The sequence below is a fragment of the Phalangium opilio genome, unplaced genomic scaffold, assembly GCF_054372755.1.
Source record: "Phalangium opilio isolate 3A_F unplaced genomic scaffold, DU_Popi_V2 ptg000024l_1, whole genome shotgun sequence".
Taxonomy (NCBI): domain Eukaryota; kingdom Metazoa; phylum Arthropoda; class Arachnida; order Opiliones; family Phalangiidae; genus Phalangium; species Phalangium opilio.
Window position 1 is genome coordinate 506,701 of NW_028324155.1, and position 24,329 is coordinate 531,029.

A 24,329-nucleotide genomic window follows, 5' to 3' on the forward strand; every position below is an offset into this window, starting at 1 on the left:
CCTCTCTCCTTCAAGGCAATATTCTATCCGAACACCCGATCCCCTGGATGGACAGACTCGTTCCACGCCAATGTTAGACGTAGGAGAACACATTTTCATTATATCATAAGGATAGTATAAAGATACTCGCGCTGGGTAATACTCGTCTTATTGGTCGAAGGAAGGGGAGTGGTGGCGAAGAACTAAAAATCGTATTATAGGCTCTATTCGAGTAAAGAGAAGTTTATTTCGTGCACGTATAGGCACGCTATCCTAAAAAGCGTTTCCAAATTTCAAACGTTTTTGAAACGGAGAAGACGATGGATGAATGCGTTTCGAGTGGATTAAGGCATCTAGCGTATACAACCGCGGCGGATAGGTCTTAAAAGAAATTGCCTACACACTTATATCCCAATTTTACTTTCTCCTCATTCCCCTTAACCCCCCTGGAAATACTTGTCCGTCTTCTTTTTAATCTCCTTTTCCTCTTCACTTGAAAAGAAACACGCAAACGTACGATTTTCATATCCTAAAATGTTTTAAAAACGCATCTTCATCAATCTTGGGCTCGTATTTTTATATTTTATTCCGCAGTTTCGCAATCAGCGTAATAGAGTTCTCTATTTTACCAATTAGTACTATATTATTCCTAGAATTACGTGAAACTAAAATGATGCTAAATATAAACGATTTAAATCTAGAAAAAATTAAGGGTTATCTTTTAGTTTCCGGGCCAAGCTAGGGACAATGTACCATACAGATTAGGATACGAGTCAAGTATGGGGGTATTACAATAATTAAGTAATTAAATTTAATTAAGTTAAATATTGAGATGGAGACGTAGTAGCGCTTTAAATTGTCAAATGTTCAGTTTGACGAAGAGCTTGAACTATCAAGGAAATGTGTAAACGCATAAGAATTGATTTCGGACAATTAAATACTTTGAGGGTAAGATGCGTAATTATTTTCCTAATTATACCAAATGATTGGATTTACATTTTAGAATATTCTGGCTTTGATATCTTTGAATTTTCCTCAATATAATCAATCCTTCGTAACTACAAAATGCAAGTTAAAAAGCTTGAAAATTCAAAGGAGGAACTACCCAATTTTATTTCAAATAATCGAAAAATATTGTTGAAAAATTGAGGTCATTTGTCAAAAGGTTTTTCTGGGAAACATCTTCATAATATAACTTAGGGAGATAACTCGTGGCAATGCGGCCAAACACCAATCAAAACGCCTAACAATATATAGGAAATGTTTTAGAGAGTTACAATACAGGGTGACTTAGCTGTCCGAGACCAGCCTGGCAATATTACAATTTATTCAGGTGGTTTATTGCGATTTCAATTTTAAGTAACTGGTTATATAAAAAATATCGAATTGAAATTATAGGAAAATATAGGAATTATCATGAAATTATAGGATAAAATAGGAAGGACTTAAAAAAAATATAGGGAAAAAAAGGAAATTTAGGGAGATTGGTCGCTCTGCAAGGATGAAAATATTGAAACATTTTTTAAGGTTTGTGTATTCATGAATTCAAATAATTCATGAAAATTTCCTTAATGAAGATAAACCCTCAATTTTCACCACAAAACTTCTCTACACAATCATTAAAGTAGTTGTTGGGTTCGAATAGCTTATCCACCCTGTACAGCAGGCAACGGAGCCACCTAAGGTGTGAAAATACGGTAGAAAAATCGAACGTTTCGTTCAATATGATTGATTCACGCTGCACGCCGTAAACCGTTACCTAAAGTACCTACTACCACAGATCTATCTCAGAAACACCACTATATGCATAGTAAATTACCTTTCACGCTAGAATGTTAATAGCTAATGACTGAGAAAGCCGTACAATTTAATTATATAGCTAAATAAAATGGCGTCTTAGGCTTAATTACGATAATCATAGATAAAAACCCAAACCAACATCTCATCAATTTCTACCAATTTCTTCTCCTTATACAAAAGCCTTTATCAAAAGCGAATAAAATCGGTTCTAATCTATCACTCGGTATCGAAAAGGGTTCATTATTCTTTACATCGGAACTTTGGCAAGAAGAATGAGAAGAAAAACGGGTATAGATGGGGCCCTATAGACGGAAAACAAAGTTGAAACAACGGGAGTTCGCTATCGAATGTATTGTTCGTGGAATATCGAAAACTAGGAACCCCTTTTTAGTTTATTTCTATGGGATAATAAGCGAGGAAAATGCCGGCCGTAACCCGCCAAAAGCACCTCCATAGATTGTATTGTGCTGAACCAAAACTAATATCGCATCATCTATACAAACGTAATACTAAATAAAAGGATAAATAGAAGATGGGGTATTATTGATTTCTGATAACCTATAACGCCATTTTTAGGGTATACAGGGTGTTTCTGATAAGCCTGCCATAATTTAAGGGGGATGTTCTTTGGGTGCACGATTTTGTGTTATCAGAAACACCCTGTATACGTTTGTGTTCACAGTGTAATTCGTTTCGTAAGAAAAAAACCTGTGATTATTATACTGGTTTAGTGGATTCCTATTTAAAACCCTGATTTTGAGTGTTAATTGTAGCGCCCTGTAATTGCAAATAGAAACTCCACCAGAAGCCGTGCTTGATTTTCACCAAAAGATTAAAGATTGATTATGAACATTTTTAGAAGCGACAAAATTACCATAAAAATGTTTCGGGGAAGTCCATTAAAGTCCGCTTTACAAACCAAATAGTCTTAAAACGAGATTAAAAAAAAACCCCCAACGGAACAATTTTCCTCGTTAATTCGCGTGTTAAAAGAGCTCTTTGGCTGCCAATTAACGAATCTTTCGCCCTAAACTCGTTAACATACGTATCGGTTTTCTATACCATGCAGGCGCCGGTCGAATCTATAGTTGAAGACCACGCGGGTCTAGCGCGCGGGGCTCATCAAGAAGAATAGAGTTGGGTAAAACATGGCGATAAACGGGAAGGGGATGATGATTGGGGTCGGGGTCCACCCACCTATTAAACGGGGCTCTCCTAATTCACCACTCCGTCACGTGACCTTCCATCAACGGTCGCCAGGAGCCCCTTTTAAGCGCCAAAACCAAGAGCTCTAATTAGCGGCCAACCTCCTTCCAATCTAAAGCCCGAGAAGTACATAGACCGAAGTATAAAGATGATTCACAGTCCCCATGTGAAACCGTTTGTTGGGGTACCTCTTTGAACATTAGGTGAATTAGGTACCATTTATACATATATTTGGCATTGTATTGCTCCAATTAATGTACTTCTAGTATTGTTTAAAGCGAGAGAGAGTGAGAGAACGGGATAGAAAGAACTAAAGTTGGGTATAGAGTAGTGTCTATAGGCGATCACCCGCTTCTAGATGGGACTCTGCCGCTCGCTTCGTGAGAAAGAGTCACCTGCTCTTCTTCCCTATCTGAAAGAGTATGTTCCGAGCGCAAGGTGATGGGTCCCCCGGCCCGCCGTCCCATCTTCCTTCTCTCCTCCCGCCTCATCGGAGTAGCCAGGTCGTCTATCACGTGGTAAAATAAGGGCGGGAAAAGGGGACAGACTGACGACCTCCTCTCACCCTTAATCTCTAAACCGCGGCCCTATTCTTCCCCACTGAATCTTTTTTCCACTTTCGCAGCATCCATTACTACAGCCGTCGACAAATTTTACTTCCACCTCTCCTTAACCACTTCGCCAATTGTATAAACTCTCCCTTGTCTTACCCAGGCCTAAAAACCACAAGTTTCGGATTTGAAGTTGCGAGTCTAGTTCGGTGGCTGCAATTCCTGCCAAATTAATGAAATATTTTGGGTTGGATCAAAATGGTAGACCACTGTTTGCGCTAAGTCTAGGATTAGTGACGTTCCAGGACACAACATCTACTGTCAACCGGTTAATTGAAATGATTTCGAAAAACAGCTCTTTTAGGCACAGATCATGAATGATCAAGGGATAAGTATAGTTATGATCAGGATATTCGAGCCAGTTTCATTATTTCACCTTTAATAATGCGAGTCAGCTTTATTTGGTTATCTTGGACTACTTATTTGATCTTAACCTATCCTAGCCTTAATATTTCAATGTCAAAGACCTAATGGAAACCTTTAGCTTCATTAAGCCATGTCTATCTGGTATTGTGGTACTTAGCGTCAACAGACCAATGGAGCCAAATTAAATGGTAAGTGATTTAGCGAAAAATATCAAAAATATTCGTTGATGTATGCGAACAGATCCCGATCTTGGATAGGTAAGAACGGATATTTAAGAGAGAAAAGAGGAAATTTGGGTGATAGGAACAGTTGGGGGAGGTATATAAGTAGCGAGTGTTAGAGGGTTGAGGAGAAAAGACAGGGCGCGAGACAGGAAAGTGGATGAGTTAGGAAAGAAGGCCAATTTACACCCTTAACCCGCGAAGAGGTAAATGAGGGCCCATAACCACCGCCGAGCTTTCGATAAAAGGGCCCTTTAAAAGCGCTCCGCCAACGCCGAAGGTGAGAGAGAGAGGCCTTATAGCTCAGGGAAACAAGAAAAAGATTCACGGTTGTAAATTGCTAGCAAAGAGGGGGGCGGAGCGCTACTTCAAATAGGGTTTTTGGAAGATAGGCTAAAAAAGGGTCCAGGGTACTACAATCGAGAACAACCCACATTTTTACTCTCGCTTCTTTTGAAAGTGTGTAACTGCTTAAGGAGGCTTTTAAGGGCCCAGCTCCAGAGCGATAAAAAAAGGGGGGAAATAGCCTGGGCAATATTTAGTGTCGCCACCTGACAGCTTACATACGCCAGAATAAAAGAAAAATTGCGCTAAAATGGGCGGACTACGCTTTTTAGATGATAGGAAAAACGGACCTCCTTTAAAACTTGTAAAATGTTAGAGAGAGAGAGATTTTGGAAGAGGAAGAAAATTATTTTCATTTTATTTTCAGTTTCAATTCTTTTCTTTTCAATATAATTTTCGAACTAAAAGGAAAGAATTTTATATTAGTATTTTTCAGAAAAATATGTTTTTATTTTCTAAAAGTCATTGAAAGAGTGCCAACATTTAGGGGCTAAGCATCCCATGTATTCTCTACCTGCGCCTGTAGAAATGTTTAACCCGCCGCACTTCAACGTCCAGGGAGAAGCAAACATTTAGGAGGTAAAATTATAATGTATTTTCTACCAGCCCCTGTAGATTGTTTAACCCGCTGAGCATATTTTTAAACCAATATTTTTGAATGTTCATTTTGCAAAACCTTATTAGCCTATATATTAGATGTAATTTATTTTCAATTTAGGCGAAAGTTTAGGTTAGTTTTTGGGACAAAGCAAAAAGGAAAAAAAATGCTCAATAATTTTGCGGTTTACTTTTATATCACGATAAAACGAGGAAGAACAAAAGGAGAGAGAGAAAAAAAAGGTGTGAAGCAAGGTAAAAAAACTTCGCTAAGAGCTCTTAGAAAGAGGCAATTTACTACAACCCTAATAGCTCGCCAAAAGGCTTTGAACCATTTGCACCTTTTTATCGAGAGAAATTGCCCACTTTTTCTCAATGTTCCCGGCGCATTTTAGCAGCGTGATTCTTATAAAGAGTAAGGAGGGTCATCGTTCATATTTTCCCAGTCGCATGACCACCGAAAAAGCATCCTTAATAGACTTAGTTTTAAAAGGACTTAGAAAGACGGTAGTCTAGTATAAGGTACCATCATCTTTATATTATAAAAATTATTTCTGTAAAGTGGATAAAATGGTTTTAGTAGACATTTTAAAATTATTTTCGTTTCAATCCTGGTCTATAAGGTGAAAAAAAAAAGAGTTGGGATAATATTATTGTTTTGGAAAATTGATTCTTGATAATGGTTTCGCGTATAATTAAACTAATTAAGTTTAATAAATTATTGATTAACTTAATTGTAGTAGCGTATAATATCCAATTATATCTGGTTATCATTTTAAAAAGTAGAATGTTAATGGAAAATTAAAGTTAAAAATTGATTATCAAGTGCACTGACTCTCGCTTAATAGTTCTACGTAAACCGAAAATTACTACCAAATAAACAACATAAATAAAAACAATTGAAAACACCGAGCTCCGGCCGAGGGTTCGAGTGAAACAATGAAGTAACCGATAATGGAGAAACGACCGCACGCTTCCAAAAAAGAAGGAAGTGTTTTCTCCGCCCTCTCCAACTTTCGAAAAGAGAAAAATAAAAACGTGATTTCTCGTCACTTTTTGACGTCACCATCTATTGAAAAGACTAAAGGGGGGCGTGGTCGATACTTTGCCGGTGAAATGGAATTTCTCATCCTTCGGCTTCCTAAAGAAAGTACAGTAGGAAGGTACTTTCCAGGCAAAATGGGCGGAGCGTACGTACATCGGAGAAAGGAAAAAGACGACCGGCTATAGCATCAGGAAAGCGTAAGATAAGAAGGAAAAGCGTGCGGAGAAAACTCTCTCTCAGGCGTCGTGAATCCAGGATGGAAAAAAGGGGCGTGAAAAATTGCGTAGCGCGCGCAAGAGCAATTACGCCTCCCTAAAGCGTTTCGCTAAAAGCGCGGGGAAAATGTGTTAGCGTCTTCCTTTAATCGATGTTTCTTATATAGAAAAACCCTCGTAAGGTAACCTTTTTACCCCTTAGTTCATATACTTTTTGTCCATATATATGTGCTCCTAAGGGGATGTTGAGGGGGCAGAAAAGATTGTAAGAGGCTGGAAGATATCCGGATAAGGATGGAGATGACAAAATAAACCTGACTACCGGATAAACAGGACCATGCAACATTGGCTCTCTACAAAGACATTTCAATTCTTATCTTTCAACTGTAAGTATTTTACGATGATATTTTCTTAATTAGAACCAAGTTTTCCACTTAAGGATCGAACAATTTACAATATTATAGGGATGTTTTAATATTTCTTAAACTTTCATTGACTAATTACGAAAAATAACTGACGAATAGATAGTTGTACAAAATTTAAGAGAGAATTAATTCTTTTTTTTGCATTTTTTTCCCAGAAATTAAAAAAATAAATAAATATGTCAATACCGGAACACCAACGGGAGTACTTATCATCGCCGGAATATTACTCGGAACATGATGAAATCTCAGAAAACTCGCCTTCTCACTATATCGAACCCCGAATGACGCAAAACACGTCTTTACACAAGTTTTCCATTGACAGTATTTTGGGACAAAAGGTACCGTAGCGTTCAAAAATATTTTTTAAACATTTAGTTCAATAAAACTTGGATATTTTCTAAATGACAATCCAAGTTTTGAAGTTATTCTATGTATTAATCCCAATTTTAAGCCCAACGTTCATGTACATTCCCGTGAAAACTCGCCAACAAGCTCATCAGCTCGTCCTAGAAGTCCGTACCATTCTTCAATAGGTCTAATTAAATCGGAGAGAACAATTGCGTCTATTTCTCCAACACATTCACCCACTCCTCCATCGTCCCAATGCGTTCGCCCGACACCTTTAACCTTTCACCCCGCCGCGCGAGTTCAACCTTTGCCGGGAGTTGTAGCGTCCTACAGCCCGGCTAGAGTATCAATAAGCGGAAGTATCAATTCCAGCGGGTACTATTTGGGATCAACTAACGTTCAAGCATTGAGAGAAGCGGGTGGAACCTCGAGTCCCCATCATTTAGTAGCTCATTTAACTTGTCCCGCGAGACCAAGCAGTGAAAATACTTTCGGCAGTAATAACGGGAATTCGACAGTAGGACCGTGGTTGGGACGACCATCATTTCTTACTCTAACCGGTAAGTTTAACCATCCATTTTACATAAGTTTATAAGATATGTTCCATAAGTTTGTCACTGGTTACCATGAGTTATATAAGAACTATATTTAGGTCGTACTTATGGCACATATCTTATGAACTTATGGTTTATTGAATAATATATATTTGTTTTTCATAGCGGGTGTTAAAAGTGGCGGTAGAAGACCTCGAAAACCAGGGGTTGAAAGAAAACCACGACAAGCCTACAGTGCGAAACAGCTAGAGAGATTGGAAGCCGAATTTAAAGTAAATGTATACCCCGTTCTCACGTAACTTATGTAAAGTTATTGCCTAGAATTAGTCTTAAATAATATAATATTTTATCCAGATTGACAAGTATTTGAGTGTTAGCAAAAGGATGGAGTTATCGGCCGCTTTAAATTTAACCGAAGTTCAAATTAAAACGTGGTTTCAAAATAGAAGGTACGTTAAGTTATTTTATAACTAGAGCTTTCGTATATCCATAATATACCAACAATAAGTATAACACTTGCTAGACCCCATTATACATAGAAAAAGTTTCATATTGTTCAATTTTTCACCGTAAGAAAAAAGTTAGAGTCTCGCTCGCCAGGTTACTGCCACCACTCTCTTTACTGCCACCCTCTTCCGTCACCACCTTCACCGGTCTACTTGGGGAGGTTTTTCTTATGAACGGGACCTATGCCCTACACCCAGGGGTTCCTTATTACCCAACGAAATTCACATTTCCCGTGAAATCTCAATTCTTCATTAATTTTACGCGATATATCAGGAGTCTCCCTTCCGTTTCGAAGTTCAAGTAATGAACTTCGGAGAGATAACAGTGGTGCGGATTAACACACCGAGAGTGACTGGTCTTATGTAACCTTTCGATTAGCATTACGATCCTCTAACTCAGCTCCCCAGAAGCAGGGTTACAGGAATGCGCCACTATTCCCAGCTGAAGGTCCCTGTGGTTTTATGCATGTTGTCCCTTCTTAGATTGTCTTAGGTTCATTACTAACCTCTAATAAGTCGGGCGGAAGAATAGACAAGAAGTCGCGATGCAAATACTTAGGTATTTAAATAGAAATTTTAAATGACCAAAAATAATTAATACAGCAAAGTGTTTTATACTTATTGTTGCTGAGTTACTTATGGTATATGCCATTATTAAAGACGATATTTTATAACAGAACAAAATGGAAAAAGCAAATGACAGCTAAAATAAAACTAGCGCAAAGACAGGGCTTATGGAGCCACCCGTGTATAAATGGTACTCACGCTTTCAGTCCATTCCTGGGATCCAGTTACTTCGCTGCAGCTGGACTTCACTCACAATTCGCAGGTTTACATCAAAGCGCCGCTGCATCCACTTTCGACGCGGATTCGGAAAACGTGTCAAAATCGCGACATACCGACACCGAACGCGACATAATAAACGTTGAAGCTGAAGAACCGACAATCAAACCAGTTGCGGACATTTAACATTGAAATTAAAACACTGATTTGTAAATAAAGGTCATCGTTATGTATTATAGTACATATATTGTGTTCCTATATAGAATTAGGCCTTTTCTATTATTCCATATGAAAGAACTTGGAAGCAACTTCCTTATATAAAAAGAAAACATTTAAATTCATACTATTATAGATATCATTACCGTGAAGTTCAATCATAAATTCCGTTATTATACATCGCGATTTCGGCATTTAAAAGCAGAGGCCACCAATCACGAAAAGGGAAAGGTTGGTGGGAAATAAGCAAGTTTTAACTCCACTTGTGGCCAGTAAACTAAAGCCCGGGTAAAAACTGGTCATTTGTCAGAGGGTATCATTAATTAGAAATGAAAGGTTGAGCCCCCGCTTTGCCTAAAATTTAGGTATTAGTCTTTGAGTGGCCTAGGAATGACCAAAATGGTTCTGTGATATAGATGAGTAAGGTGAGGACAAGGCTAGGACTCCTCTAATATTACTCCATGGTGACAGATGCTCCTTTCTGGCTTACTTCCTCCATACTTCGGAGGTTTGGTGTAAACCGCGCAATTATGATGTTAATTTAATTTAACGTTAATTGTACATTGAAGTTTCGTTCAGTTTGTGATTGCAAAATGCCGCAAGTAGAAGTTGATGATGTAGCTTTTCTGAATGGTAAGTTTTTAAGTATTATTTTTATTATACAAGGATGGAAAATGTCACTGTGCGGCAACTCCCGCAAGGGCCGAAACTGTGCAACAGTAGTTAAGCCTTAGTTAATCAAATTTGCCTCCTACTAAGCCTTAGTTAATCAAATTTGCCTACTACTAAGCCTTTGCCTATCAAAATTGTAGCCAATGTAAATATAAGGTATTGAGCATAGAGATCAATGGTATTGTGGATTTGCGATTTGCTTCCAAATATCTTTGTACACAATTATAAAGTAAAAGAGAAAAATTTATTTGAAATGTCTTCCTTGCTTTTATGATGTTAAAGACAGTGACAGTATTCTTTTCACTTGATTTTGTCCAAGTTGTGTAATGTTAAATCTTTTAGTTAGTGTTTACAAATCAGGATACCTTTATTATTTATCTCATAATCTTGAAATAAGCGTGATTAAGCGTATAGTTGGTAGCTCCTGCCAGCTAGGATTGAAGTTGTTGAAATTACTGATTTGATTTAGAATGATTGTGTTAATTCCTGTTGGTTTGGGTCTTTGGAATCTTGCTTCTTGAGAAAGTTTGTTAATCAACTTTGACAACACTACAAATTTAATTGTTTAGTTTTTCACTTACCAAACGTGCAGTTATTTAAATAAATTTCGACTTGATAGTGTATAAAATAAACCACACTTACAAATAAACCAGTTTGTTTTACTCCAAAATCAATTACCTTAATAAATTCACTCGATCAATATCAGACTGGTTATAGTCGGGAACTTCTTCGTAGCTGTGGCGTTTCAGACTTTCAGCTACTTAGGAGACCAATTATAGTAAATTTCCAACTGTCTCGGTGACGCTCGGTACTGTACCTTTATCATTTGGTATGAGGAACAACTGAAATAGGCCTCCCAAGTTCTGCAAAAATTACTTGGCCCTAATCCAAAGAGTTAGGACTCCTTCAAATTTAGACACTCCAACCCCTGTATCGCCTCCCCTTTCTTTTTCCATCGTGGAATTCTATCTAAGCTTCGCTCTCTCCTGTCCTATGCCTCAACAGGAAGCATTCTATTTGCGAGCTTGAAAATGCTTTCCTAAATTGTAGGTAAAAAATTTGGTTTTATATTACCTTGTTTTGTGGTACTTTATCTATTATACTGGTCCGAAAATTATTTTTGAATATTTAATCCACTATATCTTAAAAATTGAGCAAAAACCAGGGTATAACCATCTTCCAAAAGTTTCAAAATGGGAATGACTAGTAGTTACGTATGAGCAAGAAGCCTCTTTTAGTCTAGGCCATCTGTTTTACTTTTGTAGCTTTAGAGAGATAATTATAGATTTGTATTTGCTTAAAATATCTTCCCCCTTTTGGGTTACCAGCCGATTATTAGTTTGAAAATGCTAATGTTGTATCGGTTATATTTATTAAATCGCTCATAAGGTTTAAAGAAAGTTTAAAAAAAAAAAAACTAAAAAAATGCTATTTTTAAAAATAAATCAGCGAAATCCTATTTTAGGTATTAAAGAAAATATTCAGCAGTATTTTCCCTATGCAGCTTGTATAATATTTCATTTTGATAGGTGGTAGTGCCAAAAATCAGAGAGTTATAATCCCTATAAATCCTCCAGGTTTGTGAAATTGTATTTCTCCCGATAATGATATAGTGAGATGTATTTTAATTGAAAGGGGGTAACTTATATTTTAGTTTAAAATTGAATAATTTCAGTTGGGTGTAACATTTCGTTCACAGGTGGTAGTGCGAAGAAACAGACCCTCCTTGTTCGAAATTCCAGCAGCATGGAGAATGTTCGACCTTTGGTGTGCTCGAAGGGCCAAACCCTCTGCGTTACTGCGATAGTTCTTACAGTCCTTGTGGCAATTTCATTAATAGCGGCTTTTGCTCGACCATTTCAACATTGCAACCATTTAAATGGCGATGATGACGACGATGATAAAGCGAGTCCGACAGCGTTTCCCTACGCTTCAACACCACCTCTTCCACCGACTGCCATTACCGGTAAGGTCTTCTGACGTTGAGTCTTATTCATTTTCAGCTTGTAATACGAAAACTTTACCGAAAAAGGTGAAGTTTTTCCATGGGAAAGCATTAGACTACCGGATTTCATAGACCCATTACACTACAGCTTATTCATGCATCCCAATTTAACGACATTCACCAATAAGGGTAGTGTCAACATCACCTTCCGACTGCTGAAAGATTCCGACTTTATCGTCCTCCATTCGAAAGATTTGGAAATTGAGAGTGTTGAAGTTTTTGCTCCTGATGACGATGATAAGGATAAAGATCCCGAAGAAGTAGAAATTCTCCGACACTTGTTGTATCCTCCACACGAACAACTCTACGTCGAGTTTAAAGAAAGTTTAGACGCGGGTGTAAACTATACGATAGAAATAGAGTTTTCTAAAATACTGGAGGAAAAATTGGAAGGGTTCTACATCAGTTCTTATTCAACTCACGATGGTGAAAAGAGGTGAATATAAATGGTTGTCATTGGCACAATTTTTTGGTTTTCGTTAAGGTTTAGGCTTACAACTCCGAAATGGTGGGAAAAGTATTATAGTTACTGTACCATTAGATTTTTGAAGTTAGCCATTTTTTTGGCCAGGAAATTCGACAATCACAATACCTTTTTCTTCTCCTAAGTTTTGTTGTCACCTTCAAGAAAACCTTTTTTGTTTTGTTACGTTTACGTAGGTTTGGTGAGGTGCCGAGCCTCTATCTGGATGAATTCGGGGCCGAAAGGCAAGCGAAACATTGAACAGTTTTTTATGTTATGGCCCCGTATATTACTAAAATACTCTGCCTTCGACTAAAAATCATCCAGTAATAACATTTAACCCTAAGAAACCCTTAACTCTAGTATGAAGAAAAATTATGCCACTTCTATAATGGGAATACTATATAGCTAACTTACGTGTAATACGCTACGCATGTATAAAGATAGCAAGATGAGGTGATATTCAAGAACTTAATATCCATTCCAACAATCAATAAATACTTGTTTTGCTGCCTTCATATCTGAATTTTTTTTTTAATTACCTAATCATTTCCTGGCGTTTTTGCTACAATTTGAATTTTCTAATGTAAGAGTCAGGGTAGTTAGAACAAATTATAAGAATAATTACAAAATTACAACACTTAAAGGTGTTTTTATTTTCTTTCCTATAATTGGCTTTATTCCTGATCAACGCCACTGAGGCGTAGCGGCGTCTTTTGGAACTATAATAATACGGTAGCCAATTACAGGTGGCGGTGGAGTCGATGGACTCTTTATTTTCTATGTTTTGTTGATCTTTCTGAATCAAGGCCAAGGCTTAACAAGCGATATGGTATCAAAAGTATTAAAAGTTGATTTTACCTTTCTTATTCTGTCTAATATTATGAAATAAGACTTTCGGAGTAAGTTTTCATTCGATTTTGGTCTATTTGGAGATTATTCGGTTAATAATAATTAGTTAAAACATGTTTTTTGAAGTTGAAGCGGTAATAATCAAAACATAGAAAATAACGGATCTCCATCAGAGTCCATCGACTCCAGCGCCACCTGTAATTGGCTACCGTATTATTATAGTTCCAAAAGACGCCGCTACGCCTCGGTGGCGTTGATCAGGAATAAGGCCAATTTGCTTAATTTTTTTCAACTATTTAATGAGAGTTGTTGAGTAAAAACTTTAATAACGCTTATTTCTTATTATTCTTTGAACTGTAGGAAACTGCCTGCAACTTTAGTGCATGTGTAGATCTAACTGTACTACACAGTAAAAAATGTATGTTTTTGCTTTATTTTAAATAATCAACTAATTTTAACTCGTTTATAACTAATGAACTTTTGTTTTGAAGGCTAACCAATTATAACAATTGATATTTTCTAACTCTATAAAGTTTTCCGTTATTTCTTTAGGTTCTTGGCTACAACACATTTTGAAGCCACAGCCGCTCGAACGGCTTTCCCGTGTTTTGATGAACCATCATTCAAGGCTACCTTTGAGTTGGATATAGTTCACAGTCGCTATCACAATGCTTACTTTAACACTCCTTTGATCGAAGAAGATGAATATGGAAAAACTGACCTGTTCATTTCCAGTTTTGAGACTTCAGTTCGCATGAGCACTTATTTAGTCGCTTTTGTTGTTTGTGATTTCAAATCTGTAGAACAAATGACTGAAAATGGTGTTAAGGTAAAGAAAACCTTGTGGTATTTTTGTAGCTTTGTTTGGAATAGTTATTTTTCATGAATACATGAATAGGTGAGAGTTTTAGCCCCCGAGGAAATGCTCGATCAAACGAAATTTGCACTGACAACTGCTGTTGAAGTTTTGGATCATTTTCATAACTTTTTCAATATTGAATATCCCTTGAAAAAATTAGGTATATAAGCGCTTAATTATTTATGGTAATGAGGTGTTAAAGGTATTGGGTTGTAGATTTAATCGCTGTACCTGATTTTGGACCCGGTGCAATGGAAAATTGGGGTTTAATTACATTCAGAACAACTGCGGTTCTCTTCAATGAAAATGAATCCTCAATAACTAACGAAGAAAATATCGCTACAATTGTCGCTCATGAATTGGCTCATCAGGTTTAATATCACGATGAAATTGGTTAATTAGCCCTTATTCATGATCAGCGCCACCTACCCATAGCGGCGACTTTGAGAACTACTGTAAACGGCAAGCCAATCAGATGCCGCTAAAATCTGGTGACGTCACTGACGGAAACACTCGGGGTCTTACCAAAAATGACGTCACCAGATTTTAGCGACATCTGATTGGCTTGCCGTTTACAGTAGTTCTCAAAGTCGCCGCTATGGGTAGGTGGCGCTGATCATGAATAAGGCTAATTGGTACTTGTAAAGCGCTCCTTTTGAATTCGGAACTCTTTTACATAGTGGTTTGGAAATCTAGTCACGATGGAATGGTGGAACGATCTCTGGCTAAATGAAGGATTCGCTAGTTTTGTCGAAAACTTGGGCACAAATCATATTAGACCGGAATGGAAAATGGTATCTTGAGTGATAGTATTTTAAATTGAGGGGAAATAGTAGATTTTTTGAGTTGTGTTTCAATTCAGATGGATCAATTTACTCTGGTAACTACCCAAGACGCTTTGGCACTTGACAGCTTGGAAAGCACTCATCCCATCTTAGCAGATGTCAACAATCCAACTGAAATTGAAGCCATATTTGACGCCATTTCATACAAAAAGGTTTGTTTGTTTAATTAGCCTTATTCCTGATCAGCGCCATCTACCCATAGCGGTGACTTTGAGAACTACTGTAAGCGGCAAGCCAATCAGATATCGCTAAAATCTGGTGACGTCATTTTTGGTAAGACCCGAGAGTGCCAGTCAGTGACGTCACCAGATTTTAGCGACATCTGATTGGCTTGCCGCTTACAGTAGTTCTCAAAGTCGCCGCTATGAGTAGGTGGCGCTGATCAGGAATAAGGCTAATTGAATGTTCCTATATAACCACCTTTAAAACTAATTATTCTTTGAAACCAGGGATCTGCCATCATTCAAATGTTGGAGGAATTCTTAGGACTTGAAACTCTAAGGGAAGGATTGACTTTCTACCTGAACAAATATCGTTTTGATAATGCCGAAACCAAAGACTTATGGGATGCTTTTACTCAAGTAGGACCGCGTCTCAACTTAATTAATACTAGGTTGAAATGAAAACTCAAAAACGTATTTCAGGTGACACCTAAATCGGCACATTTGGATGTTGCGGAGATCATGAACACCTGGACACAACAGAAAGGATTTCCTTTACTTCGAGTTAAACACAGCTGGAGGAAAATGTCCATCACCCAAGAAAGATTCTTATTGACACCAAATGATGATAGTGATAGTGATACCGATAATGGTAATGTAACGAATACTCTGAGAGCTACTGTTGTATGATATGATATGATTGTTATATGTTTTCGTTTTTTTAGATGGAGAGGAAGATGATGAAGCTGACGAAGATGATATTTCCCCATTTGGTTACAAATGGTACGTTCCTGTCACTTACATTACCGATGAAGAGCCCAATGATCCTGAACTAGTTTGGCTGAACATGACTGATGGAGAGTTTCCTCTTGGCGAGGCTGTTGATTGGATCAAAGTCAATGTAAATCAGACTGGGTTCTATCGAGTCATGTATGATAAAGAGAACTGGAGGAAACTCATTGAACTTTTACACGAAAACCACAAAACCTTATCACCAGCTGATAGGGCAAGTTTGATCGATGATGCCATGGTTTTATCACAGTAAGCTTAAAATTATTATAAAGGTTATAAGTCATGAAGATATATATTGAAGCTGTACTTTTGATCTATAGTGTAGGACTTCTTAACTCTTCCGTGGCTTTTGATTTGGTGGATTATTTGGAAAAAGAGCGAGATTATGTCCCTTGGGAAACTGCTTTGATTCATTTCGATACTTTGGATTCATTGTTGCAAGAAAGCGCGGCGTATCCCGATTACCAGGAATATGTTTTAGAGTTACTGAAACCTTTGATTGAATTAGTTGGTTGGGAAGATGAAGGATCGCATTTGGAAAGGAAACTGAGAGCTTCCGTTTTGGCCACCGCTGTCAAATATGGTCATGAAGATTCAATTAAGAAGGCTACTGAATTATTTGAAGCCTGGAAAGAAGGAGGAGCTCAGTAAGACGCAATTATACTTTGTTCTATGGAAAATTTTAATATTTTTCTCTATTGTAGTTTGTCACCCAATCTCAGAAGTGTCATCTACATGGCTGGTGTGAAACACGGTGATGAAGAAGATTGGGAGTTTTGCTGGGATAAATACTTGCACTCTACCGTTCCTTCTGACAAACATTTGTTGCTTACCGCTTTGGGAAACACCGATGATATTTGGCAACTATCTCAGTTAGTTTCATATTTTTAACAAAGAAAATATTGATTAATTGATATTGTAAGTTAATTAACAAAAAAGTTAACTTTGAAAAATCAAAAAAAGGTACCTGGATTACTCTTTGGACAAAGACAAGGTCCGTCCTCAAGACGTCACTTCAGTCATAACTGTCGCGGCTCGAAATCCTATTGGACGTTTACTTACCTGGAGATTTGTTCGTAGTCATTGGTCACAGTTGCTTAACATGTTTGGAGAACTCTCTTTCTCTCTCGATGTTATAATATCAGAATCTGTCTCCCATTTTAGCACCGAGTTTGATTATAAGGAGGTATACTTAATACTGATCTGTTATCGTTAACAATTAACGTGTTGCTTCATCCTGTTCGATCCTTCTTTAACTAATTTTTTTAACTAATTGTTTTTTGGTTTTTCTTGTGTGTTTTTTTTCATTTCTTGCGTAGGTGGAGTCATTTTTCTCTAGCGTTCAAACAGGTACAGGTGCATCCTCGGTTAAACAATCACTGGAAAGAATTAGGGCAAACATTTATTGGAATGATGAAATTGAGGATGATTTGATTGCATGGCTGAAGAAACACGTAAATTAAAAATGGTAATTAATTAACTGATTGGGTTAATTTATTTAAAAAAAAAAACGTGAGTATAAATTAATTAAATTAAATAAGAGTAAGACTGATCAGGACCCTTAGAATAACCCCTTCCCTTTATTTAAAAAAAGAAAAGAAAAATGGACAGTAAAAGGTATTATTATAATTATTTAAACAAAAAAAAAAATAATATATATATAATTTAATATATTATATTTGCCATCTCAAACAAACACACAAACAATTTTCCCATCTTCAAATGTGTATCAAACTAACGAATTAAGTACAACACATCTCATTTTAACTATAAGAGTGAAAATGCGCTGAATGGCCATTACCGGTGTACCGGTGTCTTAGAGGCAGATTATGACGTAGATATGATAATCAGACTTAGAAATAGCACACGTCCACTGGTCCAAAACCAGTTTATTAATTGCTTGGACTAGTTTTTTAATTCAAAAAGTGCATGGGGGTTACTGGTACGTCCTCGGGACCAGTTTATTAATTGCAAATCTATGGGAGAACAAAGGCTGGGACCACTCCGGAGACCAGTTTATTATTTAGGACACTAGGGGGGGTCACTGGTCCCAAGGACTAGTTTAAAAACTATCCTTATTTCTAAGTCTGATGATAATCTACTTCTAAGAACACGTTCTCACCCCCCCCCTTTGTTGGTTGGGGTTTTTTTAAATTTTTTTCTTCAACCTATTTAAAGATCTCCCAAACCCAACGTTTAAATGAATTTAATTTAAACGTTTTGCGTGCCAAAAAAAAAAAGTATACCCTAAATTAAATTGAGCATGCATTGTTTCACCGTGAAATTTTTTATTTTGACTGCTTTTACAATAAATGAAATAAAAAAAAACGAAGAAGCCTAGCTGTACAGATATTACGCGTTATATATTGTTATATATTGTACATCCCCCCGTTGTTGAATGGATTGTTTAAACAGAGAAATTACAAATTTATAAATTAACGTAGATTAGATTTTTACCACTTAGTTATTTGTGATTAATTAACAATATTAATTAAGAATAGGATTTTTTTTTTATTCTTTCTAAAATTAATTTGTGAAAGAGTTTATTATAATAATAACTTAATATATATTAATTAATTACAGAGATCCGTTTATATTGTATAATAAAAAATATCCAATTTAATTAATTAATTAAGAAAGAAATTAATTAACGTAAAAATAAAGTCGTTTGTTAATTCCTACATGTGACGGAGATAAAAAAAAAATGCGCTCAATTTTTATTGAGCTTTATTTCTACCCATATATGGATAATGGAAGCGCGTTTTTAATATATTTTCACTGTAAAGTTGAGAATTTGTATGTAATATCATTGTCAATACAATCTCTCGTCACCTTTTTTCTGTCTTATCTTTTATCTCTTTCTTTTCTCTATCTTTTAATATCTTTAAAACTAATTCATAAATTCATTCTTCTTCAAGTAAAGCGGCAGGTTTGTGTAATGGATGGAGCTTTGAGCAGTTTTACGCAAAATGACAAGGATATATGCGCGTATTTCAAACGTATACTCGATTTTCTTAAAGAGTTTCGATGGATATACGATGTTAATATGACTAAAATATTTTGCGTTGATAGTTTTAGTCATATTCCTAAAGAAGTATATTGGTTTATATTAAATTCTTAAGCCTTTGCAATGTTTTTATTAAGGAATATATTAGATACTAATTTATTTTGTTTATAGTGGTGTGACGTGTTAACGCAACTTTCTAATAGGGAACTAAATGAAATTCCATATGGATTTTGCAAAGTGAAGATTATTTAAATCTCACTAAAGACTAAACGCAAGAAGCGATATCTAGTTTATTAGGGAGAAGGTATAAGATTCCTAATTATTCGCGTGCCATAGTCCCAGTCCCCCTTTCAAAATACAATAGGGGACGTAAAAGGAGGCCGGGCTATTTCGCTGCCTCTCCTCAGTCGGTAAATACGTAATTTTCGTCATTCGCGTCGCTCTGACCGTCTGACGTGAGTTTTCGAGAACCAGTGAGTTGCTGGTTGTTGTAGTTTAGAGGCGGGGATTAACTTCCGACCTACGTTTGGATTAGAGATAAAGCTAGATTATAAATGTGACAAATTTATACCTTCTCCCTAGTAAACTAGATATCACTTCTTGCTAAACGTCTACATGTACAATTGTACATGGGATTTAACTTTTTATGTTATTTAATTTTTCACGTAGGATTCATGGCCTGATAGTTTAAAATTATTTTTAACTAATGCCATAGAGTTTGGGGCGTTTCGATTTCAAGATACTGTAACAAACTTACAGCAGAATAATCTTACTGAGATTTCAGTTCCCCCTTTACTCAAACGCGGAATGAGTCCCAAAAAATTAATTGAAGTTACTCAATTAGCTAAGGAAATTGACCAAGTTTGTAAAGTTACTGGATGTTCGGCTGTGTTAGATATTGGATCAGGATTGGTTAGTGTTAAAGGAAAGCAAGCGATGATATAATAGAGTGCTGTCAGTTGTGACGTCAGATCCAAGGTTAAACGTCACGAGTCTGCCTTTAGCAATGGGCGGCCATGACAGTTACCGTTTTTTCTTTATGGGAAAACAGCTTCTGACAGCACTCTATAGAATTTAATAGGCCTAATTTTTTATTTAATTTGATCTATTAGGGTTATCTCGGACAAGTATTACATTTAAATTTTGGTTATTATGTATTGGGAATTGAAGGAGATAGTGCGCATTGTGAAAAAGCAATATCTAGACAAGATAAAAGTAGGAAAAATCATGGTTTCTTTGAAATTTACGTTTTAAGGTGGAATTCATAAACGTCGGACGCAACGCAATGTAGTACAGGGGAAGGCAGGGCATCGTGCGCAAAAAGCAGACGTTTGCGCACGACGCCCTGCCTTCCCCTGTACTACATTGCGTTGCGTCCTACGTTTATGAATTCTACCTTTAGTTGTCGGAAAATCCGCCAGGGGTCCGGCAATAGAGCTATCTTAGAAGCCTTAGTGTGACGTCACCAATGCTATTTACCCATAGAACCAAAGCTAAACCCGTGACGTTTTACCTAGGCACTGACGTCACGACTGAGATAGTTCTATGGCGGGTGGGTAAAATGATTTTACCCCCCGGCAAGCGACTTGTGGTTGTGGACCCCTTTAATTTTGAAAATTTACAATTTTAATTCATACACTTTGTTATTGTTAGTTATTTCTTGTGAAAATGTGCAGTCCAAAGCTTATTGTCTCTCAGAAGATGCAAATAATCAAACTTCTCCGGAAGAACTTTTGAATATTTTAAGTGACACAAATATACCTATACCTTGCAATTGTTCTATAAACAAGCCATCCACTATTCCTAGTAATATTTAAATTAGTTTGATTAGGCTTATAAGCAAATGCAACTCTAATAATTTATAAGTTTCAGATTTAAATAATGGCTGGGTTTTAGTTAGTCTTCACGCGTGTGGACCACTAACTCCTTTAATTCTTGAATTATTTGTTAATAATACCCAGTTTAAAGCTGTGGTTTGCGTGGGATGTTGTTACCATAAGTTTTATAGTTAGTATGCCTAATTCAACAAAATAATTAGTAATCAACTAATCAATCATTGAAGAATTATTTATAATGTCTTTAGATAAAGAAAGTCGTTTAAACTTTCCATCTAGTAACAGTTTGAAATCGGTAATTAAGATTAACGAAGAAAATGATGAGAGTATTGTTTATGGATTGAGATTAGCTTCTCAAGAAACAAAATCCCGTTGGCGGGAAAAGAGCATGGAAGATCATGATGAGCATATTAAACATTTGGCTTATAGAGGAATTTTGGAGGCCTTTTTGGGTTAGTTTTGTACCAGGTTTTGTTATATTAATTTTAACATTTTTGGGAATTATAATAACTAGCTTCTATTCCTGAACAAAATCAATGGCAAAAACCCTTAAGAAGAATGCCAAAATCAGCGTATAAATCATTTAAAACTTATTATACCAAAGCTTTAAGTAATCAACCTAATTTATTGGATGGTAAATTTCACACATATTTTATAGTGTAGTCATATGTGCAAATTACACAGATTTTTTTGTTTCAGGACACGAACATCTAATTGAAGAATTAATGAAGAAAAATGAACATCTATTCCCATTGTTGGAGGTATTTACTGTAAGTAAACAGATGAAAAATGCAGGGGTGTGCGAGTACTCGTTAAGTTCGAGTACTCGGTTCGAGTATCGAGCCGAGTACTCGACTCGATACTCGATAACAACACATTGAGATACTCGAGAAAGATTCGAGTAGCTTTTTAACATCTTAAATACTCGACAAATACTCGAATCCAAGGCTTATAACTATAGCAGACGATGAGCTCATGAGCATTTATTTTGAAAATCACCTGTTCAATGTTTAATTGATCACTAGCAATCTTTTTGAACTAGTAAGATATTAGATAATTGAACATCTTCGTTCGTTATTTTCAAGAAATTTACAAAATTGCTACTCGACAAGTCAATATTTGAGACTCGATAATTACTCGAAAGAACCAAAATTTGACCTATTTAAATACTCGATACTAGAAAGTATTTTTGATACTCGGCTCGATACTCGATAAGAAATTAGTTTTGATACTCGGACTCGGCTCGAAACCGAAAAAACGGGACTCGCACACCACTGGAAAAATGGTACATTACACGCAAATGTCAAAGTTTCCTTGGTTTTAAAATAATCTAATGGCTTTAATTTTTAGCTTTTACAAGTTTTACTTCAACCAGTTTGGGAATCTTTAATAATAATGGACAGATGTCGATATTTAAAAGAAAATGAATTTGACTCTTATATAAAAAATTTCATAAGTGACCGGGAGAGTCCGAGAAATTTGGCAATTATCTCCTATAAAGGGTCAAGAGTTTAAATAAATATTTTGATATGTTGTTATTGAAAAACGGTTCTTTATTTTCCTCCAACCAAAGTACCCACCCAGAATACAATTTACATTAATACAAAAACAAATTTAACCAATGTTAGCCAAATAATCCTTGACTTCCGATGGCAACAATCTCTTGAAGCCGTTTTCATTACTGATGCCTATTTCTATATTCTCTGGGGTCATCCCTCCTTCAAATCCTTCTTTCAGAGTTAATATAGCAGTATGGACTGCATCTTCCAGTTCTAATTCTTCGCTGTAACGTTTTTCCAAGAAGGTTTTACCATTGATGTAATTCTTGCCCATGGCAGTTGCTTTCCAGGCAAAATAGGCTCCCTAATGAAGAAAGCAATTAATACCGCTTAATTAAAAGCGTTGTTTGGTATATCTTACTGAGGGATCACATTGGAATAAATAAGGTCTGCCCTCATCCCAACCAGCAATCAGTAATGAAACTCCAAAGGGTCTCACACCGCTAATTTTTTTTTAAGAACGAAAGGGTTATTAATATTAATTATCCTTAATTACAATAAAACAATTTAACTATTATAGTACCCGGATTGGGTATATTCCTGCATAATGTAAGCCACTTTTTGGACCAATTGAACAGTTGGAATTGGTTCTCCATACATTAATGCGTATTGTTGAGCCAATTTTCTCGCTCTTCCAACTAACAGTCTGTATTTATTAGAAATCTCGTTAGTGACGGGTGATAATTACAACCTAGGGTGTTGTTCTACTTCTAATCTAACCTATAGTCTGGACCCATTCCACTATAAACCATCCCTATGTGGTCAGTTATCATCTCAACTTTGTGGATATTCTCCTCGTATAATATTGACTTGTGCTTTTTTTCAGTAGCCAGCACAACTCCATTTGAAGCTGAGTGTGTATGTATGTAACGAAGAATTATAGTAATGTTGGTTGGTAGGCTTATAGAGTAATGGCACCTACTTGCCTTTGACTGTATTAAGCTCTATGGGTAGTTAACATGGAGTGCCACTACTCTATTGATTTGTAGGCTTTTACCTTTAATTCCTACTGAAGGAGCTCCAGCTGCAACAGCTGCTAAGGCATACTCAATTTGGACAAGTTTTCCAGAAGGACTATATCAAAATTTATAAATATTTTACAATATATTAAATTTGACAATGATTGACAATAGGATACTGGAGGTCTTTATGTACAGGGGCACATACCTAAATGTTGTCAAAGAAAAACTATATCGTTCGTTCGACATATTTCATAAATTTATTGAATGATTTTCAAGTAGAATAATCACCTAAGATTATTAATTTATAAATTTACTAATTTTAATTATAATTTTTGGAGAAAACAATCGTCCCTTTAACTCTGTCACTGTCTTCCAAATTCTGACTATTCACGCTGGGGCCCTGCTCCGGCGCTGCCTGGCCTCGTAATTTCCGGTTTGTAATTTAAAAGGCAGGTCCGGAAATAAGCACTAAGTTCACATTTTCTCTCAGGCTGCCCTGAGCACGGCCTATCTAGATCATCTCCTCCGTCGCCTGCAAGGCCGTCCGATTTCGTGGGCGCCCTATGCTAATGGAAAAGTAGCGAAATCCCGCTAGTGCGGCAATTCTCGGGTAGGGGGCGCTCGCATCCGGGACAAACTATGGGGAAACTATGCCTTAAAACTGCACTTTTTTATCGGATTTTTTCTATATTTTTTAGATATTTTAGGAATCTAATTTTTACATATATTATAAAATCAAGTAAGAGCTATCTTTTGAAACTAAATTCATAATTTTCCGTCCATTAGTTTCATTGCAATCGTTATCGAAACATTCGAAGCGTTTAAACTCGAATTTCGCGGCTAGAAACCTAAGCCTTGGTCATTTACGACCACGTACGTCGCGCAGCACGTGGAGCAAGAATGTAGTTTGCTAGCTGAAATTCTTCACTTCGATTGGCTTGGCTAACAAATGAGGGTAAACTGTTTACCCCATAGACGTTTACCCTAAACAGACTAGGAACTTAGGAAGGTTTGAGAGGGGGCCAAGGCTTAACGGGACATTTCGATCATTGAAGTCACTTAATTACTATTGCTTAACGAAAGTAAAAGAGATGTAAACG

General features: G+C 36.5%; 3 protein-coding genes across 4 annotated transcripts; 2 read left to right on the forward strand and 1 right to left on the reverse strand.

Annotated features, from left to right (window-relative positions):
* The first annotated feature begins 11,170 nt into the window (after positions 1-11,170).
* On the forward strand, positions 11,171-18,713 carry LOC149691971 (endoplasmic reticulum aminopeptidase 1-like). Its single transcript, XM_089867609.1, has 17 exons — positions 11,171-11,354; positions 11,419-11,466; positions 11,589-11,855; positions 11,922-12,330; positions 12,555-12,602; positions 13,762-14,038; positions 14,108-14,228; positions 14,285-14,439; positions 14,749-14,862; positions 14,931-15,065; positions 15,363-15,494; positions 15,558-15,726; positions 15,800-16,115; positions 16,187-16,513; positions 16,571-16,738; positions 16,830-17,052; positions 17,186-18,713. Exons 1-17 carry the CDS (start codon positions 11,315-11,317, stop codon positions 17,327-17,329), a joined length of 3,093 nt encoding a protein of 1,030 aa, XP_089723735.1. The 5' UTR covers positions 11,171-11,314; the 3' UTR covers positions 17,330-18,713.
* LOC149691972 (methyltransferase-like protein 25B) lies at positions 18,564-22,237 on the forward strand. Of its 2 annotated transcripts, none has more exons than XM_089867610.1 (11): positions 18,564-18,662; positions 18,785-18,960; positions 19,045-19,110; positions 19,543-19,785; positions 19,986-20,088; positions 20,527-20,679; positions 20,746-20,880; positions 20,936-21,160; positions 21,223-21,342; positions 21,408-21,478; positions 22,059-22,237. In XM_089867610.1, the coding sequence occupies exons 2-11, from the start codon at positions 18,805-18,807 to the stop codon at positions 22,221-22,223; spliced, it is 1,437 nt and encodes a 478-aa protein (XP_089723736.1). In that variant the 5' UTR covers positions 18,564-18,662; positions 18,785-18,804; the 3' UTR covers positions 22,224-22,237. The 2 variants fall into 2 exon arrangements, with proteins under 2 accessions (XP_089723736.1, XP_089723737.1); XM_089867611.1 differs by having other exon boundaries at positions 20,957-21,160.
* Positions 22,238-22,250: 13 nt separating this feature from the next.
* Positions 22,251-23,644, reverse strand: Prosalpha2 (proteasome alpha2 subunit). Its single transcript, XM_089867612.1, has 6 exons — positions 23,435-23,644; positions 23,265-23,341; positions 22,988-23,117; positions 22,791-22,913; positions 22,629-22,710; positions 22,251-22,571 (listed from the first exon to the last, which is right to left on the reverse strand). Exons 1-6 carry the CDS (start codon positions 23,473-23,475, stop codon positions 22,323-22,325), a joined length of 702 nt encoding a protein of 233 aa, XP_089723738.1. The 5' UTR covers positions 23,476-23,644; the 3' UTR covers positions 22,251-22,322.
* Between the last annotated feature and the right edge of the window lie 685 nt (positions 23,645-24,329).

Excerpts from the sequence above, each read along its gene's own strand:
- LOC149691971 (XM_089867609.1), top strand. The coding sequence starts at position 11,315 with ATGCTATTTTTAAAAATAAATCAGCGAAATCCTATTTTAG. Across the intron at positions 11,467-11,588 it reads AATCCCTATAAATCCTCCAG|GTGGTAGTGCGAAGAAACAG; the intron begins GTTTGTGAAATT and ends TTTCGTTCACAG. Across the intron at positions 16,739-16,829 it reads GATATTTGGCAACTATCTCA|GTACCTGGATTACTCTTTGG; the intron begins GTTAGTTTCATA and ends AATCAAAAAAAG.
- LOC149691972 (XM_089867610.1), top strand. The coding sequence starts at position 18,805 with ATGGATGGAGCTTTGAGCAGTTTTACGCAAAATGACAAGGATATATGC. Across the intron at positions 19,786-19,985 it reads TAGATATTGGATCAGGATTG|GGTTATCTCGGACAAGTATT; the intron begins GTTAGTGTTAAA and ends TTGATCTATTAG. Across the intron at positions 20,881-20,935 it reads TTGTTACCATAAGTTTTATA|AATTATTTATAATGTCTTTA; the intron begins GTTAGTATGCCT and ends CAATCATTGAAG.
- Prosalpha2 (XM_089867612.1), bottom strand. The coding sequence starts at position 23,475 with ATGTCGAACGAACGATATAGTTTTTCTTTGACAACATTTAG. Across the intron at positions 23,342-23,434 it reads TTTTCTTTGACAACATTTAG|TCCTTCTGGAAAACTTGTCC; the intron begins GTATGTGCCCCT and ends ATTTTGATATAG. Across the intron at positions 22,572-22,628 it reads TATTCCAATGTGATCCCTCA|GGAGCCTATTTTGCCTGGAA; the intron begins GTAAGATATACC and ends TTTCTTCATTAG.